Genomic DNA, 21,314 nt, shown 5'->3' on the forward strand with positions numbered 1-21,314 from the left:
CCAGAATGTTTTGAAGGATTTGCAGGCTACGGACAGAGGCCTTTGCAAAAATTTTGAAAATGATAGAGGGGTCGACGACTCTACAGTGCAAGTCCAAGGCGGACCGCGTCAGCCAAAAATGTGAAAGGTGTCACACATGTCCATGCGTTTTAGACACAAAAACTACCAAATCATATTCTGAAAGTCGAAAATACGTATGTAAATAGCAATCCATAGGCATAAAGGTATGTCTTGTCTGTGATGGACGAAAATAAGTGCTTAGTTGATTCGTTCATGTAGCTACAGTCATTTTGTTATAGTCGTTGCTTATTCTTTCTTTATTGTTTACATAATTGATCACTACCTGATCCGAAAAAACTCTTCTGGACATATTTAAGTAAATTTTCTTTGTTTCCTGTATTAATTCGAAAAACTCTGTTTAAGAATGGTTCAAATGGCTCTGAGCACTGTGGGAGTTAACTTCTGAGGTCGTCAGTCCCCTAGAACTTAGAACTACTTAAACCTAACTAACCTAAGAACATCACACACATCCATGCCCGAGGCATGATTCGAACCTGCGACCGTAGCAGCAGCGCGGTTCCGGACTGAAGCGCCTGGAACCGCTCGGCCACTCCGGCCGGCCCGCGTGCTTATTTGACGACCACAGATCTATAGTAATCTTCCGTTTTGACTGCGTAATCTGCAACTTGTTCGCTTTTTTAATTGCACGGAATTCCTTGTTGTTGTTGTTGTTGTGAAGTATGCTGACGGCCCCGAAACTACAAAGGATCCAGTACACAACACCGCCGCGTCACGGTAAGCGTAGAAGGGAAACGTATTTGGAAAGCGCACCGATAATTGTCAGGAACGCCTTCCGACAGACCAAACGCAGTCCGTGCATGGGACACGTGCTGTTAGAACGTCCCGATGCCGAACACTTCTCTTCTAGTGCCGCACCGGAAACCCCCTTGCGCGGGAAAAACCAAGTAGTGTCGGCGCTCACTACAAGATGTCGCGCCGATGTGCGCGCGCAGGTTATTGACGTCACACGGGCGGCCTGCTTGGTAGGGTATCGCTGGCGGTGCGGATAGGACAGTGTTAAACGTGGCCTGCTGTCGAAAGCGTCTGCTTGCGGCCGCTGTCTTGCTGTCTACGCTCTTCTGCGATGCGCTCGGCCCGCTAGTTGCTGGTCGAGTTCATTGTCAGGCCAGATCTGAACGCTTGAGGGCTCGCGCGTCTTCGCCGCTCTCTTGTCATTTGGCTTTCTGACTCGCGACTGCTGAGACTTCGGCAAAAATGCCGCTCTTCGGGAAGAAGGATTCTGCCAAGAAAGCAAAGAAGGAAGCCGAGAAGCAGCCGTCGGTGGAAGACAAGTACGTCCTGAAAGAGCTGCTGGGAACGTAAGTACACATACATTTTTGGTAGCAGGCATTGCTTCGCTCCCATGCCCGCTGCGTAATGCTTGTCGTCTTTCTCGTATTGTGACTAGAGCATGTAACATTCTACACAAATGTCAAAGTGTTCCATGAAATTACAATTACTACGGGGCTCGATAAGAGAAGAATAGCTGTGCGCGCCGAAGAAGCGTTTTGTGTGTCTTGTGCGGGTCCCGTAACATTGTTTGTAAACACCGCGCGGCTCGGAGATCTGTCATTTTGTGCTGTCGCAGGAGCATTCGCGTACGGAAAACCTTTTATCTTACACACTAAAGACTCTTTCTTCTGTCCGGTTATTTTGTCGTAGCCAGCGTGCAAGAGCAGGTCATTCATCCTCGCCACGTATATAAATAACGCGCGATGCAGTTTAAGTAATGAATATCCGTTCTGTCGCTAAAACTATATTATTTCCAAAAATTGTAGCTTTACGGGATCGTTTTTACCGGACCACAAATGTGTTTCGCTATGATGTACGTTTCGCTACGCATTGGGGTCGATATACTGTACTGCGATGTACCGAAACTAGGTTTCGATGAGGTAACACCTGACAGCACATCGCTATCATACTTCAAACTAGGCGCCATTACGATTTCGTTTCCTAATTTCGGGTACGGCCGTACTAGTTATTCGTGACATCTATACCAGCGATAAATTCTTTGCGTAAGGTTTGTACGCTCGTATGAAGCTCCACACATGTCGTAAACTGACTATAAGTTATGCAACCCTTACGTGACTTTGCAAAAACTGAGACTTCCGTCTTGGGCTATGATGTTGCGTCCGAATCTTTGTAAACGCTACTGACACGAAATTACTGGATGACAGTTCTTCGCAACTGCGGCTTTCCTTAGTTCCTGCTTTTGGCCAATGTCAGAACTGTGTAGGGCATGCTATTCTGTGTAAATACGGCTGTCTTGCTTAATGTCAAACATCAGTTTTTCCCCCAAATCGGTATAGATCTACAAAAAAAATTTGGTGCCCTCACGATGGAGTTGCGTATTTACGTCACGTTTGATACGAAAACGCACGCAGTGTATTGTTGTAGTATTTTGTGAGATATCAACCTAATTTTCTGAATTGCTGTTCTCTTTAAACTTGCCCCTTTGTTTTCATTTACGTGACTCACTAATTCGGATTGCAGATCTTAAAAAGCTGTTACTAACCTGACCTTTTAATCAGTTTTCCGTTGCTAGAATTTCTCTGGGAGAGAACTGTGTTGATCCGCTTTACGGAGATAGTTACGTAGATTAATGCGTGGTTCAGAAATTTTCGGCCCACATCCATGTTTTTGCCTTTTTTATTTTTTTTATTTTTTTTTTTTTTTTTTTTTTGCACTTGTTAGATCTACCAAGAGCAGCATTAATTTTCTGGCACTGTTCCGGATTGTGCCGATGATTCGACGGCACCGTAGTTTATATTTAGGTCAAATAGACGGTCGATGAGGCATTTTTAGTTTCTATTACCGGTATGTTCTAACAGTGCCCTAATCGTAGGTAACTGCGAACTTCGAGTAGTCGTTCGCGAGCGCTGCACGCGCAGATAGTTGCAGCACAATTTGGGTAAGTGTGGCGTTTCGCTAATGTATTGCAGCGGCGGGCGAGGGAAGTGGGTTTGGGGGAGTGCAGATGCACCTCATCAATTTGCGCGGGTTTCGAGGCTCCCTCGGTCGCGCCGACGCCGAAGACGCGTCTCCGGCGGGCCCCGCATTCCTTCGCCTCCTGCAGAATTTCCTTTCTGCCGGCTCACTTACCGTCGACAGCGGGATCATTAGGGCTCCAGATCTAATTCGCGTCTGCTGCTCGGCGAATTCCACACGGTCGCGTTTCCTTCAGCATCGGAGAATATCAGGCTGTGTAACGTTCACCACTGAAATCGTCTGAAATGGTTAGCCTGAAACGCGGTCCCCTCTCGAAATGTTAGTTTTCGTGACAAAGATATTTAGCGTAGTTTAAGTTGGAGGCTTCTAATTTGACAATTGAAGAGTTGAATTGTCGAACATTGTAACTGCCAAATCTAACGTTTGTCAGGAGAATCAAGAAACAATGTATTTTTTTGTACATAACTTATTTGTATCCAAAAAATAGACAGTGGTGGTACTCACCTCATTACTGCGAAATATTAGACAAATTAGGAAATAAATAATTTATTAAGAACTTTCTAGGTGCCATACCATACAACTGACTCTTATCTACAAATAAAGTATCTGTTGAAAGTGCTGTTAATACTTAAGTACTAAATTTTGTGATAATGCAACTACAGAAGTACAGCAGTAATAATTTACCTAGTATAACTATAGACTACAAAAAAAATCATATCCTTTACATTTTTACAACAGAGTAGCATAATTAAATTCAAGAGAAACTTTTGCTGTATTGACTTTTGTTTCCTACAGAACTTCTTGCGGTCAGATTTGGCAAAGCCTGCTGTTGAACTGCCAGCGCTATTGAAGAAACGGCTTTTCATTACATTTACCATACACGCATTGTTTCGTCTATTCACTTTTTCAATTCATTTTTACTATTTTTTAAAACCCGTATTATACTTGAAAACAAAAAAAGACGCACGAGGAAGGAATTACCAGAGTGGAATGGAAACCGTTGTATGTGCGGTGAATGTATTGTATTGTATATTAACCGGGGACCTAGAAACGACGGAGAGGCTCCGTCCCCGCCGCAGCCGCAGTGGTCCACAACCCCACAACGACTACCGCAGCCCACTTCACCCCTCCGCCGCCCCACACCGAACCCAGGGTTATTGTGCGGTTCGGCCCCCGGTGGACCCCCCAGGGAACGTCTCACACCAGACGAGTGTAACCCCTATGTTTGCGTGGTAGAACAATGGTGGTGTACGCGTACGTGGAGAACTTGTTTGCGCAGCAATCGCCGACATAGTGTAACTGAGGCGGAATGAGGGGAATCAGCCCGCATTCGCCGAGGCAGATGGAAAACCGCCTAAAAACCGGGCGGATTCGTGCCGGGGACCAGGCGCTCCTTCCCGGCCGGAAAGCCGTGCGGTAGACCGCACGGCCAACCGGGCGGGCGCGAGGTATATGTACAGACAAACAAATGAATACAGTTTCAGAGAAACTGGGTGATCTACTCAAAAGAAAGAGCTCCGCAAATTGAGCGAGTCAGTAATGCGTTTGTCCACATCTGGCTCTTAACGCAAGCAGTTACTGGGTTTGGCATTGACAGAGTTGTTGGATGTCCTAAGGGATATCGTGCCAAACCGTGTCCAATTGGCGCTTTAGATTGTCAAAATAAACGAACTGGTAGACGGCCCGGCCAATAATTCCTCACATGTTCCCAATTTGTAAGAGATCCGGCTACCATGCTGACCAAGGCAGAATTTGGTAGGCACGAAGACAAACAGTAGAAACTCATCGTGTGCGGAGGGCATTATCTGGCTGAAACTGAAGCCCAGGATGGCTTGCCATGAAGAGCAACAAAACGGGGCGCAGAATACGTACCGCCGTGCTGCAAGGGTTCTGTGGATGACAACCAAAGAGTTCTTCTATGAAAAGAAATGGCAGCCCAGACCATGGCTCTTGGTCGCTAGCTCGTATGGTAGACGACACTCAGGTTGGTATCCCACCACTGTCGACAGCGTCTCTAGGCACGTCTTTGGCCTGGAATCTCATTGACTGGAGTAGAACTGTCTTTAGTGAAGAGTCCCGTTTCGAACCGAGCCCACTGACGAACGAATACGCGTCTCGAGACGCTCCTGACAGTGGTGGAGTACCAACCTGACTGGCCTGACGTATGGCCGGACAACCAGGAATGATGGTCTGGGATGCAATTACTTTCCATAGCATTTGGTTGTCATCCACAGCGCATATTCCACGCCCCATTTTGTTGCCCTTCATGGCAAGCCATCCTGGGCTTAAATTTCAGCAAGATAACGCCCGCCTGCACACTGCGAGAGTTTCTATTGCTTGTGTTCGTGCTTGCCAAACCTTGTCTTGACAGCAAACTCGCTGCATCTCTCTACAATTGAGAATGTGTGGAGCATTATAGACAGAGCCCTCCGACCGGTCCGTGATTTTGACGATCTGACACGCCAGTTGGACAGAATTTGACACGATATACCTCAGGACACCCAAAAACACCTCCAAACCATGCCAAGTCGAATAACTGGCTGTAGAAGGGCCAGAGGTGGATCAACGTGTTATTGGATTTCTCAATTTGTGAAGCTCTGCCTCTTGAATGAATCATCCAATTTTTTTCTGAAACTCTAGTCATTTGTTCGTCCGTACACGTACATCACGTCTACAGAGTTCCGTCCATTGGATAATTCCAACGTTGTGCATCTTATTTCGTCTTAGTGTGTTTCCTTCCTTTCAAATGGTTCAAATGGCTCTGAGCAATATGGGACTTAACATCTGAGGTCATCAGTCCCCTAGAACTTATCACCATCATCATCATCATCATCATCATCATCATCATTTAAGACTGATTATGCCTTTCAGCGTTCAGTCTGGAGCATAGTCCCCCTTATAAAATTCCCCCATGATCCCCTATTCAGTGCTAACATTGATGCCTCTTCTGATGTTAAGCCTATTACTTCAAAATCATTCTTAACCGAATCCAGGTACCTTTTCCTTGGTCTACCCCGACTCCTCCTACCCTCTACTGCTGAACCCATGAGTCTCTTGGGTAGCCTTGCTTCTCCCATGCGTGTAACATGACCCCACCATCTAAGCCTGTTCGCCCTGACTGCTACATCTATAGAGTCCATTCCCAGTTTTTCTTTGATTTCCTCATTGTGGACACCCTCCTGCCATTGTTAACATCTGCTAGTACCTGCAATCATCCTAGCTACTTTCATATCCATAACCTCAACCTTATTGATAAGGTAACCTGAATCCACCCAGCTTTCGCTCCCATACAACAAAGTTGGTCGAAAGATTGATCGGTGCACAGATAACTTAGTCTTGGTACTGACTTCCTTCTTGCAGAGAGGAGTAGATCGTAGCTGAGCGCTCACTGCATTAGCTTTGCTACACCACGCTTCCAGTTCTTTCACTATGTTGCCATCCTGTGAGAATATGCATCCTAAGTACTTGAAACCGTCCACCTGTTCAAACTTTGTTCCTCCTATTTGGCACTCAGTCCGTTTATACCTCTTTCCCACTGCCATTACTTTCGTTTTGGAGATGTTAATCTCCATACCATAGTCCTTACATTTCTGATCTAGCTCTGAAATATTACTTAGAAATCTTTCAATCGAATCTGCCATCACAACTAAGTCATCTGCATATGCGAGACTGCTTATTTTGTGTTCACATATCTTAATCTGACCAAGCCAGTTTATTGTTTTCACCATATAATCCATAAATAATATGAACAACAGTGGTGACAGGTTGCAGCCTTGTCTTACCCCTGAAACTACTCTGAACCATGGACTCAATTTACCGTCAACTCTAACTGCTGCCTGACTATCTATGTAAAGACCTTTAATTGCTTGCAAATGTTTGCCTCCTATTCCATTATCTAGTAGAACAGACAATAACTTCCTTCTAGGAACCCGGTCATATGCCTTTTCTAGATGTATAAAGCATAGATACAATTCCCTGTTCCACTCGTAACACTTTCCTAGAACTTAGAACTACTTAAACCTAACTAACCTAAGGACATCACACACATGCATGCCCGAGGCAGGATTCGAACCTGCCACCATAGCGGTCTCGCCAGCCGCGGTGGCCGAGCGGTTCTAGGCGCTTCAGTCTGGAACCGCGCGACTGCTACGGTCGCAGGTTGAAATCCTGCCTCGGGCATGGATGTGTGTGTATGTCCTTGGGTTAGTTAGGTTTAAGTTGTAGGGGACTGATGACCTCAGATGTTAAGTCCCATAGTGCTCAGAGCCATTTGAACCGTAGCGGTCTCGCGGTTCCAGACTGAAGCGCCTAGAACCACTCGGCCACTGCGGCCGGCTTTCTTCCTTCCTTTACAAAGATATTTTATTGATATAAACTTCAGCTTATATACACTCCGCTTACCGTACAAACTGTCCTCCAACTAAATGGAAACGTTGACGCATGGCGTTAGGAGCACCAGAGGGGAGCACTGTTTGGCGCAAGGACCAGTCGCCGTCTAGTAATGAGTGTTTTAAAAGTTTTCCCATGATTTGGTACTTAGATCAAGTCTAGATATATGCAACAGAGCACTGAGAACACAGCGCCACTGCAAACGCGTTTTGTGAAAAAATGGCAGTTCGTTTGACATTTCCGCTCTTCAGTTGTTGAATCCAACGACTATTTTACGAATTAAAATTTGGGTTAACAGACTGATCTGTAGTATATCAGCCCAAGGTCTACGTTCACTCCATATTTAACTCACTCCTAGTATAAGTAACTAAAACTGCATGGTAAATTAAGAAGAAACCTGCATTACGTAATACAAAAATCTCAGGAGTGTATGTAGATGCATATTATACGTACATACGTCACACATACGCTATTAAAAATTCAGAGGAGACTGTGAGGAGGGTACTAAATAACTATCACTAGCCAAAGTGCTTTTGAACAGGCATTATAATCGAGACTTGGGTTTTCCGTCGTTTTCCTAAATCGTTTGAGACAAATGCGGGGATGGTTCCTTCAGCAAAGCCACCGCCGACCGCCTGTTATATTTCCGTAAAGACATCCTTGTGTATTCTGCGTTCGTAGGCCCTGTATTTCAGTTATTTATTTTCATAGTATTATGATGGCATATTTTTGCGAGACGATCCCTAGTGAACAAAGAAGGAAAGAAAAAGTAGCAACGTACGTCTGGGACACCCTGTACATCTATCGTTAACATGACTAGTGGCTAAAAAATAATCCTTGCCGACATACCAGGAACAGCGTTAATGTTGTTCATATATACAAGGCGTAATTCATGTAGAATATCGCAATGTCAACTTAGTTCATCTCATTAGAAAGTGACAGTCATTTTAAGTAATATTATGTTTCCATTTCACTAGAACCGTGCCGTACTCTTTCACTATGAGACTTAACCTCTGAGGTCATCAGTCCCCTAGACTTAAAACTATGTAAACCTAACTAACCTAAGGACATCACACACACACACACATTTCCGAGGCGGGATTCGAACCTGCGTCCGTAGCAGTCGCGGGGTTCGAGACTGAAGCGCCTAGAGCCGCTTGGGCACAGCGGCCGGCTGTACCGTCCGAGAAAAAGGGCTAACACAGCTGGGGTGGCACCCCCTACATAGCAATGATCTGGCTGGTGATGCACGAAATTTCCATTAGCAGATAAGACATGTGTGATACTGATGGCTTGGAATGTAATGTGAATGAAATAGTAACTAGGGTAGCGTAAATTCAGCGCGTGGCTTATGGAGAAGAAGAGAATCTAAACGTTTGAGATGTGGTGCTACAGAAGAATATCGAAAATCAGGTGGGGTGATAAGGAATGAGGTTTTCGACAGAATCGGCGAAAGAAGAAATACATGGAGAACACTGACAAGTTCCAAGGAAAGGGTGATACGACTTGCGCTACGGCATCAGGGAATAACCTCCAGCCGGCCGCGGTGGTCTAGCGGTTCAGGCGCTCAGTCCGGAACCGCGGGACCGCTACGGTCGCAGGTTCGAATCCTGCCTCGGGCATGGATGTGTGTGTTGTCCTTAGGTTAGTTAGGTTTAAGTAGTTCTAAGTTCTAGGGGACTGATGACCACAGATGTTAAGTCCCATAGTGCTCAGAACCATTTGAACCATTTGAATAACCTCCATAGTACTAGAGGCGAAAATCTATAGGGGAAGACTGAGATTTCAATACGTCCAAAAAAGAATTGAGGACGTACAGGATGAAAATTGAGATATATGAAAACAGAAACGTAAACTAGTTACAAACTACGGCGTGCACACACTTTATTCAACATTTAAACGTCACTACAGATATCCGGATTTAGGTAGTGACATGTTCGATGTGTTTGCCATCATAGCGATGATGTGGCGCAGATGAATAGCGAAATTGTGCATGACCCGATGAAGTGGGAATGAAATCACTTCCAGAACCTTCACGTACCATTCGGTAGTCACCGTGCCATCGAGGAATATCGCACCGATTATTCCCTGACTGGACATTGCACACCACACAGTCACCCGTTGAGGGTGAAGAGACTTAACCATCGCGGAAAGCGGATTCGCAGTCCCCCAAATGCGTCAGTTTTGCTTATTGACGAACCCATCGAAATTAAAGTGGGCTTCGTTGCTAAACCAAACCGTACACAACATATTAATTTCCATCATGCCCCGTGGCCATCTACGCAGTTTGAACGTCCTAACGCAAACCGTTAAGAAGTCACGACGATTTAATTTCATATAGTTCAATAACTGTCATCCTGAAGGTTGCAAGTGCTGTTCACGTTCGGATCGCGAGTTTAGTCCAAACTTTTTACACTTTTAATAGTCCATTACGACTACATAATGTGCAAATAGTAAGGCGTACTACGTTTGCGGTTTAGAGAAAACTGCAACAGAAATATACGATTCACTGGCGTACAGGTGTTGTGGCTCGGAGCTCGAGATGGTCGCCGTATTGTGGTTAACGTTCTAGCTCCGTAATCGGTGGATCGTTGTATCGAGTCCCGCTCATGCTTTCTTTAATTTGTTAAATTTCAACACTAGTCACATTACACCCCACATACCACTTTCGAAAGGTAATATGACGAAAAGTTACGCTTATTTGCACGAATTTTCATCCAATTTCCAAAGTTATTAGAGTATTTCCTTATTTTTATCATCACAATAAGTATTATGTTTATAGCTAGCGACAAGTAAACGACCAGACGCATAAGATTTCCCTGAAAACGTATGCTTGTCGTCATTTCCGAAATCCCATACACCTGCAGTCTGGTAAGGCGCCGAGAACTGCTTTATCCCTGGACGCTTCGATCTACATGTTAAGGTTTAAAGGACGAGGGACAGGCTTGGAAAGCCCAAGCCAAACATCAGTAAATAAAGATGTAAATCACTTTATTCGATAATATAGTGAGTTACGATATGTCAGAATATGAGGATAATGAGCAATTTAGCGTTGGCTGTCTTTCTGACGTTACAAGTTGCGGGATGATATTCTTCAGACAGACATGGAAAACAAAATTACAACGCCATATACTACATTGAATGAACAGTTTTCCCGTATACAAGGAATCTTTAGAATTTCTGAGGGAAAAATAAAGCTCGTCGACATTTTGAAAATTTTCTTTTTTCCGACAATATGGATGCAGACCAGGCGTAACGCAACATTTTCGTATCTATCGCAACTGAAAATTGGTGATGTAAGATGGACTGTATTTTAAAAGCATCTTCACGAGAAACAATTTCTCGTTAACTCTTGTTCAAATATGAACATGTTCGAAGGCGCTTGATATTGTGTAACACGTGTATGAAAATAAAAGACGCATGATATTCGTTGTAATAATAGAAATTAGTAAACAGCCAAATAACATTGGAAATTAAATAGTTCAAATGGCTCTGAGCACTATGGGACTTAACTTCTGAGGTCATCATTCCCCTAGAACTTGGAACTACTTAAACCTAACTAGCCTAAGGACATTACACACATCGATGACCGAGGCAGGATTCGAACCTGTGACCGTAGCGGTCGCGCGGTTCCATACTGAAGAGCCTAGAACCGCTCGGCCACACTGTCCGGCGGAAATTAAATAAAAGTTCGTGTAGACACCCGTGTCTTCTCATCATATTACCTTTCAGATATAATAAGTACGAAATAAAATGATTTGTATTAAAAAAATATAAATCACAAAAAGCTCTAGCCAGCGAACTACCGATTGTAGAGCTTGAACGCTAACTGCATGACCGACGTCAGCTCGTGCGAAGTGCTGCAACGCACCGGCGCATCTGCGCTATGGCTGTTGTAACTCAAGGCTATAGTCTGTTACCTAATAGTAACAGATTGCATACTCTTAAATACCAAATGTAGTATTAAAAATATTGACAACATAAAATTGGTTGAGAGCCAAACGTTTTCGAAAGAGGAAACCGGTCCGCCAGGGTCGCGAATCGCGAGTAACAAGTTAGTATCTTGCTGTCGCTGGTGTACATTAAACAGCCATAATGAAAAATTGATAAACCAGACTAGTATCAGAAGTGTGAAGCGTCAGAAATACGAGCTCCAACAAATAGAAAGGCCAAAAAAAATCACGGAAAAGAGTTACAGTAGCAGATCAAGACATACTACGAAAGAAGCTTACTTAAAGAAATCACTTTGTTCATTTTTGGGTACTTTTTTAATTAGTAAAAATTTTAAGCGCTTAAGTTTATCAAAACGATAAGGTGCAGGAGCATAACGATAAGTACTAAGGTACTGAACTGTGTGTCAACTTTTATTTTTTTTTTAAAATGAGAACAAAAATCTACGTGATGTCCCGTTATCGCAAAATGAAGAAAGAACCATTGACCTGAAACATCATCGATTCTTCGGATGTTCTGGATTTTGTACAAAGAGGCGTACTGCCGTCTTTGCTACAAGAATAATCTCCATAGAAATTGGAAGTGGAATGCTTAAGCATATTCGCTATGCTTATGTTAGCTCCATTATAAGTATGTTTTGGGACCGGACTGCGCAGTCCCAAAGATAAAATATTATGACCTTCCAAGAAAAGAATAATCGCAACGATTTGCGATGTATGTCTCCAACTTAAGAGTAGGATGTTGTTCAAGCGTCCTGGAATTAAATCTTTGCCATCCATTTCCATCTACTTCGTGAGATTTGTGATTAACAATAAGGACTTATTCGAAAGGAACTGCTGCATTAACTGAAGTGATTTGCAGTTGCAAAACCCGTCCTTAATACAAAGAAGAATGTGCACTATACTAAAAGGACAATTTTCAGTGGGCGCTCAGTAGAAACGAAAAATTTAATGAAGACTAGATTTTTCAAACCTAAGACTTCCTTGTGGTTCACTCTTCCCTTCCATTACACGAGTTCAGGCCGGTAGCTTAGCATTTCGCTATATCGTTTTTTGTATGAATGCATTATAAATCTTGTTTTCGTTTTTTCCACTTCAGTTAGCATTTTGTGAATTGCGCATGTCGTGCTTCATTCCATAGCACATCTGTGGCTCAGATGAGAACTGAGAAAGAAAATGTAATAAAAATTGCGGAACTACTTCAGCGTAAAAACCGCCGAAAACCAGTTGAGAAATAAGTTATAAAGTCTTGTCGACATAGAGTACATATTACCTCTATTACAATCCAAAACTGGACTCGCATTCGGGAGGACGACGGTCCAATCCCACGTCCAGCCATCCTGCTCTGGGTTTTCTGTGATTTCCCTAAATTGCTCCAGCCAAATACAGGGATGGTTCCTTTGAAAGGGCACTACCGACTTCCTTCCCCGTCCTTCCATAATCCGATGAGACCGATGACCTCGTAGTTTGGTCTCTTCCCACAAACAACCCAAAATTTAGTGTGTATGATCTTCAAATTGTCAGTTGTATAATTTGTGTAGAGAAAGGTGTACATAACCAGTATATTGTTGTATAGTCGTTCAGGGCTTATTGTTAAGTGGCGTTTATTTTTTACCAGACGAATTACGAATTTAAACATCATTTTCATATCTTCTCGAAACACAATGGCATTAGTAAGAAAAGGTTTACAGCCAAGGAGATGTTTTGTCAAATGACGCGGATCACAAGTGACATCCACGTTAGTTTCAGATACATTCTTAAACGTTGCCTGACACGTTATTGAAATAATTGCTACAAAGCAGCCCAGTTTTATCAAGTAAATAATGAAATGAGCGACATAGTGCGATATTCTTAGATGATAGGAAGATTATATATGTAGACGAATCGATGAATCACGGTTCCACCTTAATGGACACGATAATTCACAAAATAACCGTTACTTGAGTTCTGAGGAACCTAACGTAATACTTAAGGCTACCCTGCATGATCATAAAATAGGAGTGTGGTGCGCTATCAGTGATGGGAGAAAAACTGCCCCTCTCCTTTTTTCAGGAAACGATTAACAGCGAGAGATATGTGGAAAATATTTTGCTGCCTTTCTTTGACCAATGCAGCCAACTTCCCATTACAGGAAATTCGTGACGTCATGAAAGACAATTATCACTCCCCCCCCACCAAGCAATTTTTATCCCGAGGGGGAGGGGCATTAAAAGTTAAAGTGTAGAAATTAATTCTAAGCATTTTAGATGAGCCTAAAACTAACATTCGTCACGAGATTGCTACCATTTCTCAGAGGGAACTGCAGAGTTTAATGAGCAGTTTCCTAAGCAGCAATCAGAGATGCTTGAGCAATGACGGGAGGCAGTTTCAGCATGTCCTTTGCTTAATATACGTGATTAATTTACTTTCGTTGTTAAGTGTTAATTTTATGTAAGAAATAACTTATGCGGCAAATCATACTATATTTACTGCCGGCCTCCCGTGAGCCGCGCCGCGGACGCATCAACCGGCTTCGCCGGCCAGTCGCACGCTGCGAAAGTTGTTGCGCTAACGATTCATCACTATCTATATACTCATATTATTTATTTTTTATTATTTATTTGCCTTTACAGCTTTTTTAAAGATACTTCTTACTCTTGTATGCATTATACTGGCCGTGTTATGATGGTAGTTTTTTACTAAATATAGTCCTACGCAGCTCCACAGATTGTGTTCCATATTACCTAATTCTTTCGCATTTTCTGGGGTTTTGTTTGGACTTCCGAAGTCTTCCATGATGTTCAAAGAGATTGTACATCGTTCCGATACTGGACGGAGGTTTACATAGGCGGCAAAAGTTTCGTGTGGTTACCAGGATAGAAAAGTGACCAACCTTCTTTCCAGTGAATAAATTAATTGATAAAGCCCTAACAGTAATAAAGCATGTGCTTTTCCTCACGTGCGGGCGTTACACTTGGCGACAAAAGGTTCTAGGCGCTCCAGTCTGGAGCCACGAGACCGCTACGGTCGCAGGTTCGAAACCTGCCTCGGGCATGGATGTATGTGATGTCCTTAGGTTAGTTAGGTTTAAGTAGTTCTAAGTTCTAGCGGACTAATGACCTCAGAAGTTGAGTCCGATAGTGCTCAGAGCCATTTGAACCATTTTTATTAAATATCTCGTTTTAGGGGTAGTACTAGATCAGCAAATGTTGATAGCAAGCACTGGATCTATTTCAGCTGCAAAAATTACGCAGTTTGCTTCATGACTGAGTAGTTAGTTTTGTGAAACAACAGTTTCTACATACTATTAAATATTTCGTATGAAGAATTTTTGTGTTTCACATAAATGTCAAAGATTAGCGTTTCTTGTTCAAATGGCTCTGAGCACTATGGGACTTAACATCTGAGGTCATCAGTCGCCTAGAACTTAGAACTACTTAAACCTAACTAACCTAAGGACATCACACACATCCATGCCCGAGGCAGGATTCGAACCTGCGACCGCAGCTGTCGCGTGGTTCCAGACTGAAGCGCCTAGAACCGCTCGGCCACATCGACCGTCGCGTTTCTTGTACGTACATATTAATACAGTCGTCCGTCCCCGGTAGCTGAATGGTCGACGTGACGGATTGTCAGTCCTTTGGGCCCGGGATCGATTCCCGGCTGGGTCGGGGAATTTTCTCCCCCGAGGGACTGGATGTTGTGCTGTCCTCATCATCCTATCATCCTCATCGACTGCAGATCGTCGAAGTGGTGTCAAATTGAAAGACGGGCACCCGGCGACGGGTTTGCCCGACGGGTGGCCCTAGCCATACGATTAAATTAAAAATTCATACAGTTATCAACATAAAAGTTTTCTGGGTATAGTACCGCGTCATAATGTAAAAACTACTGCTGCTGGAGAAAAACCAACGTTTCGGCCACGTTTGCAGCGGTCTTCTTCTGGGTCTAATGACGCGGTACCATATCCAGAAAACTTTTATGTCGACTGACTCCGACCGCGGAAGCCTACGCAATTATATAATACAGTTATGTTTGAACAATGAATTTCGAACACCATTTAAACTGAACTAATTTCGGCTGTTACGGTGTATCTTTCAGCTCCCCCTGGGCAATTCTGGCGTTTCCTCACTGAGGAGCGGAAAACTGAAGAGATTTCGCTTGTTCTCTAGATTGCTTTTTTTGGCTCACACTGACTCCTTTTCTGCTAACACTCTGAGGAGATAGTTACGACAGCATTACTGCGTTCACCCGGGCATCAGTTTATACATATCATTTGTTGCACTTTTCATCAATGATAATATTTTGCATAAGGAAAGGTATCTTTCTTTTTTGACAATAACTGCGAAGTGCGCCTCAGCAACAACGTACTGACAAGGGAACCTCCCCATCGCACCCCCTTCAGATTTAGTTATAAGTTGCCACAGTGGATAGGCCTTGAAAAACTGAACACAGATCAATCGAGAAAACAGGAAGAAGTTGTGTGGGACTATGAAAAAATTAGTAAAATATACAAACTGAGTAGTCCATGCGAAGGTAGGCAACATAAAGGACAATGGGTGTCACGGAGCGCCGTGGTCCCGTGGTTAGCGAGAGCAGCTACCGATCGAAAGGTCTTCCCTCGAGCGAAAAGTTTAAATTTTTTTTTCGGTTTATGTGACAAATCACTTTTTTCGGAGTGATTGTCACATCCACAAGAAAACCTAAATCGGGCAAGGTAGAAGAATCTTTTTACCCATTCGCTAAGTGTACAAGTTAGGTGGGACGACAACATATTCCTGTCATGTGACGCACATGCCGTCACCAGTGTCGTATAGAATATATCAGATGTTTTCCTGTGGAGGAATCGGTTGAACTATGACCTTGCGATCAAATGTTTTCGGTTCCAATTGGAGAGGCACGTCCTTTCGTCTACTAATCGCACGGTTTTGCGGTGCGGTCGCAAAACACAGACACTAAACTTCTTACAGTGAACAGAGACGTCAATGAACGAACGGACAGATCACAACTTTGCGAAAATAAGGAAAGTAAAATTTTCGCTCGAGGCAAGACTTGAACCAAGGACCTCTCGCTCCGCATCTACTCACGCTAACCACTAGACCACGGCGCTCATTATGCTACAATTTCCTTGATGTTGCATATGTTGCGCATGGACTACTCAGTTTGTATATTTTGCTTATTTTTTTCGTAGTTCCACACAACTTCCTGTTTTCTCGATTGATCTGTGTCCAGTTTTTCAAGGCCTATCCACTGTTCCAACTAATAACTAAATCTGAGGGGGGTGCGATGGGGAGGTTCCCTTGTGAGCACCTATCGCGCACTGAAATGAAAGGACTAAAAAGTATATTCGGGTCACACGTACTCCTGACGGACGAATGTAGAGCCGCGTTGTTCGTGTAATATTTTATAAAACAGCTTCTTCCTGTAACACATCCAAAGGGTACGGACTATAGCTGTTTCTTTCCCATCTGCAAGCATTCTCCACGTACAGGATTTCGTATGTAGCTCATCATTAGGGAAATTGCATCATCCATACTGCTGCTACGGGGCCTCGTGGTTTCCTCCTCGAAAGGTGTACTTCGAATCTCATTCTGTTTTCTTCTATCCTTGAGCGAGTGGTCCGTTCCTAAGGACCTCGCTGTGGACGAGCGTCAGATGCTAACACAACCAATAGAAGTTGTCGCTGCTCTCGTGACACCGTTCCTGGTGCTCTGTCTATAAGAGAGGACGGAGGTACTACGGGACGGGCCAAAAAATAAGAAAATTCAGGAGCTGATTTTTGGTGTAAGTGAAGACCAGACGAGAAACTGAACAATTCAGATAGCGCTAGCCGTCGGGGACTCTAAATTCACCGACGCTATGTGCCAAAAAGTAAGAGAGTCGTATAGTTTACCTCAAGCTTTTACCCAGTAAGCTAACAATGAGAACATGGCAAGTGCCATAACTTGACTTCCAAGAAACTTTGCCCAGTGGAAGAGCGCTCAAAAAAAGCGAACACTTGTCTCGACTTATCCGCAGATACTCGCCGCTTTCGTAGAAAACGACGGTCAAAGTTTCAGAGGTACTTGATGCCATTTGGCGATTTCGTAATTCAACCGAAGCGGCGGCAGGGTGGGTGGCATTGCGACTGCAGTTTTGTGTCCCGTGTTGGAAACCCGATTAAACATAGCTGTACAACAGCAACGGTTTCACGTAATAAAGTTATAAACAGCCGACCAGTTGCAATGGATAAAGAAATTATTTACCTAGGTTTCGACAAATATAAATTTTTCTTCTTCAGAAGGTAGCAATTTTACATTAGTAAGGACTAATGTACCATCGTCGCTTTTACAATTGTCGGCATAGATCCATGTGTCAAAAATAAAATATAGCCCTAGAATTAGGGTTTGTCACGTAAATATAAAATAGCTCATGGAATATCCATGAGCTATGGAATATCCATGAGCTATTTTATATTTACGTGACAAACTCTAATTCTAGGGCTGTATTTTATTTTTGACACATGGATCTATGCCGACAATTGTAAAAACGGCGATGGTACATTAGTCCTTACTAATGAAAAATTGCTACCTCCTGAAGAAGACAAATTTATATTTGTCGAAACCTAGGTAAAGAATTTCTTTATCCATTGCAACTGGTCGGCTGTTTATAATTTTATTACTTTAATTCTAGTTTTTCATTTATCAACCCGTGTCACTAAAAGATTACTGCACGAATGATTTCCAGCGTACACTTAACTAATGTCCTTATTCCTCTACTATTGTATGTCAGGAGAATATTTTTTTTTTTAAAAAGGAAAAAAATGAATGAATGAGAGAATTATTTTAAATTGTTTCCCGTGAAATTCCTGTACTATACTTTGTCATCAGTTGATAGCGGCAGTTTTTAGTAAAGTGATCTGTTATGCGTGGTCCGCCTCGAAATTATTGCCAGTGCGTGAAATCTTCAACAATGTTGACGACATTTCTTCCCCGAGTGAGATTAGTGCTAAGAAATAACAATGGCATAGCTGCCACCACGCAATGCTCGTAGTCTTCTGAACTTGTATGTTTCAGATGTTTCTACGATCAGTATAATCGAAGGGAATGCACCAGACCTTCCTGAAATATAAAATATGAGAAGTGAAACAGAATCAGATATGAGAATAGGCGAATTTAAAAAGATTGTAGCCCTTGTAAATACCATATACGAGAACATTCTAAGTAAATGAATTACACTAATTGTGAAATGCAGTTGCAGTTTTACGTTTAACATAACGCCTTTGTATCCGCTAACTTGGTAAGAAACATTCGTGTAGTAACCTCCAACGGAAATGGGTAGGTAAATACATTAAAAATAAAAGAAGACAACCGGGCTTCGAACACGTGGCTCAAAAGTGAGAGACCGGAACGTTAGCCACTGCGCCACCATTTGGTCTGACACTATCAAGCTCTAAAATGCATCTAAATTACCTCGAAAACATTGACCGCCGCTTTCTCACAAGGGAACCTCCCCATCGCACCCCCCTCAGATTTAGTTATAAGTTGGCACAGTGAATAGGCCTTGAAAAACTGAACACAGATCAATCGAGAAAACAGGAAGAACTTGTGTGGAACTACAAAAAAAAAAAAATAAGCAAAATATACAAACTGAGTAGTCCATGCGAAAGATAGGCACCATCAAGCACGGTGTGAGCTCAGCAGCGCCGTGGTCCCGTGGTTAGTGTGAGCAGCTGAGGAACGAGAGGTCCTTGGTTCAAGTCTTCCCTCGAGTGAAAAGTTTAATTTTTTATTTTCAGACAATTATCATCTGTCCGTCTGTCCCGATGCGAGGTGACTGCACCGTAGTATGGGGACGCTACACCTAAACAAACATCAAAACACACGACGTCAGTCGACTACAGCGCACGGAAGAGAGAGTATTCCTGCTAACGAGGCTCCCTGGCTGACAGTTGACTGTTCGCTACTTTGGACGAGAGTGCGTTAAATACGTGAGATGTATTCCGTGGGCAATATGAATCCAACAAGTATAGCTCGCGACTTCAATAAGAAGGTCAATGAATATTTTCCGAACTGTAAGGAATCTGAAAGTTCCTTAAGGGATCGAACATATAGAATATATCAGACGTGTTTTCCTGTGGAGGAATCGGTTGACCTATGACCTTGCGATCAAATGTTTTCGGTTCCCATTGGAGAGGCATGTCCTTTCATCTACTAATCGCACGGTTTTGCGGTGCGGCCGCAGAACACAGACACTAAACTTATTTCAGTGAACAGAGACGTCAATGAACGAACGGACAGATCATAACTTTGCGAAAATAAAGAAAGTAAACTTTTCACCCGAGGGAAGACTTGAACCAAGGACTTCTCGTTCCGCAATTGCTCACGTTAACCATGGGACCACGGCGCTATATTTTGCTTTTTTTTTTTTCATAGTTCCACACAACTTCTTCCTGTTTTCTCGATTGATCTGTGTTCAGTTTTTCAAGGCCTATCCACTGTGCCAACTTATAACTAAATCTGAGGGGGGTGCGATGGGGAGGTTCCCTTGTCAGAAACGGTCGAGTATCTGCTGATAAAGACACACGTGTTCGTTAATTTTTACTCATCTTCCACTGAGCGAAGTTTCTGACATTGAGCTATGGTACTTGCCGTGTTCTGCTCTTAAGCTATGCTCTGAAATGCGGGGTATTAAATGGTATACCCACAATTTTGCTTAACGAAATGACGAAATAATTCAAAAAATTACAAAATGGTTCAAATGGCTCTGAGCACTATGGGACTTAACATCTGAGGTCATCAGTCGCCTAGAACTTAGAACTACTTAAACCTAACTAACCTAAGGACATCACACACATCCATGCCCGAGGCAGGATTCGAACCTGCGACCGTAGCGGTCCCGCGGTTCCAGACTGTAGCACCTAGAACCGCACGGCCACACAGGCCGGCTCAAAAAATTACATCAAACAGCTAGTTTCTCTAATGCAGTTCATGAAAAGGTAATAACACTGACGGTAAAATTACCTGTTGAGCCGTTGTTTCTAACTGGGCGCTTTGCAACAGCCAAAACTGAAGAAAGCTGTTTTATTTTATAAAATATAACACGAACAAAGCAGCTCTGCATTCGTCCGTCAGGAGTACGTGCGACCGGAATATACTTTTTAGTATTTTTAATAATTAACAGCCTCAGTTGCACCGTTTACCTAGAATTTACCTAGGTTTCAGTCGGGACAACCCAACCTTCTTCAGAATAACAGTAACTAGCGTTTGTCCATAGTGGGTATCGTCAAACTAAAACTACATGTCCATAAATCATCGTCAGACTATAAAACGTATCTGGAACTGCCTCGGCCCCACTTCGCGACCGCGATGCGGCAGCCACTAGTGCTATACTGTTATTCCGAAGAAGGTTGGGTTATCCCGACTGAAACCTAGGTAAACGGTGCAACTGAGGCTGTTAATTATTAAAATTAAAATTAATATTTACACAGTTACTGACAGGGCCACGAATTGTTGAAGTTATTTAAATACTTTTTAGTCCTTTCATTTCAGTGTGTGATAGGTGCTCCTACGTTGTTGCTGAGGCACACCTCGCAGTTATTGTCAAAAAAGAAAGATAACTGTCCTTATGCAAAATATTATCATCGGTAAAAAGTGCAACAAATGTTACGTAGAAACTGATGCGCGAGTGAACGCATTAATGCTGTCGTAGCTATCTCCTCAGAGTGTTAGCAGAAAAGGAGTGAGTGAGTGGCCATTCGTGATGGCCCACGTCGAAGTTTGCGCACTGTTACGACATGCGATTTCTTCACCACGTGCGCGCCTGCAGACCAAGGGCAACACGCTGCCTTATCAAGAGGTCAGTCCCGGCCGGTCGCAGATCTGCCATAACCCGTAGCACCGAGTCGAGTCCAAAGATCCCCCAAGCATAGTGTCGACGGCGGCCGCTCTCCGCTTACACAGAACAGATACCGCACACGGTTTGTGGCTACGTAAAATTGGCTTTTTA

General features: G+C 43.3%; 1 protein-coding gene across 1 annotated transcript in view; it reads left to right on the top strand.

Moving 5' to 3' along the window:
- Nucleotides 1-1,070: 1,070 nt before the first annotated feature.
- Nucleotides 1,071-21,314, top strand: part of LOC124721558 (calcium/calmodulin-dependent protein kinase type 1-like) — a 496,340-nt gene continuing 476,096 nt past the window's right edge. Inside the window, exon 1 of the mRNA XM_047246595.1 lies at nucleotides 1,071-1,379. Within this exon, the coding sequence (XP_047102551.1) occupies nucleotides 1,276-1,379 (104 nt within the window). The 5' untranslated portion in view covers nucleotides 1,071-1,275. The remainder of the gene's footprint in view (nucleotides 1,380-21,314) is intronic.

This window comes from Schistocerca piceifrons, chromosome X, assembly GCF_021461385.2.
Source record: "Schistocerca piceifrons isolate TAMUIC-IGC-003096 chromosome X, iqSchPice1.1, whole genome shotgun sequence".
Classification (NCBI taxonomy): Eukaryota; Metazoa; Arthropoda; class Insecta; order Orthoptera; family Acrididae; genus Schistocerca; species Schistocerca piceifrons.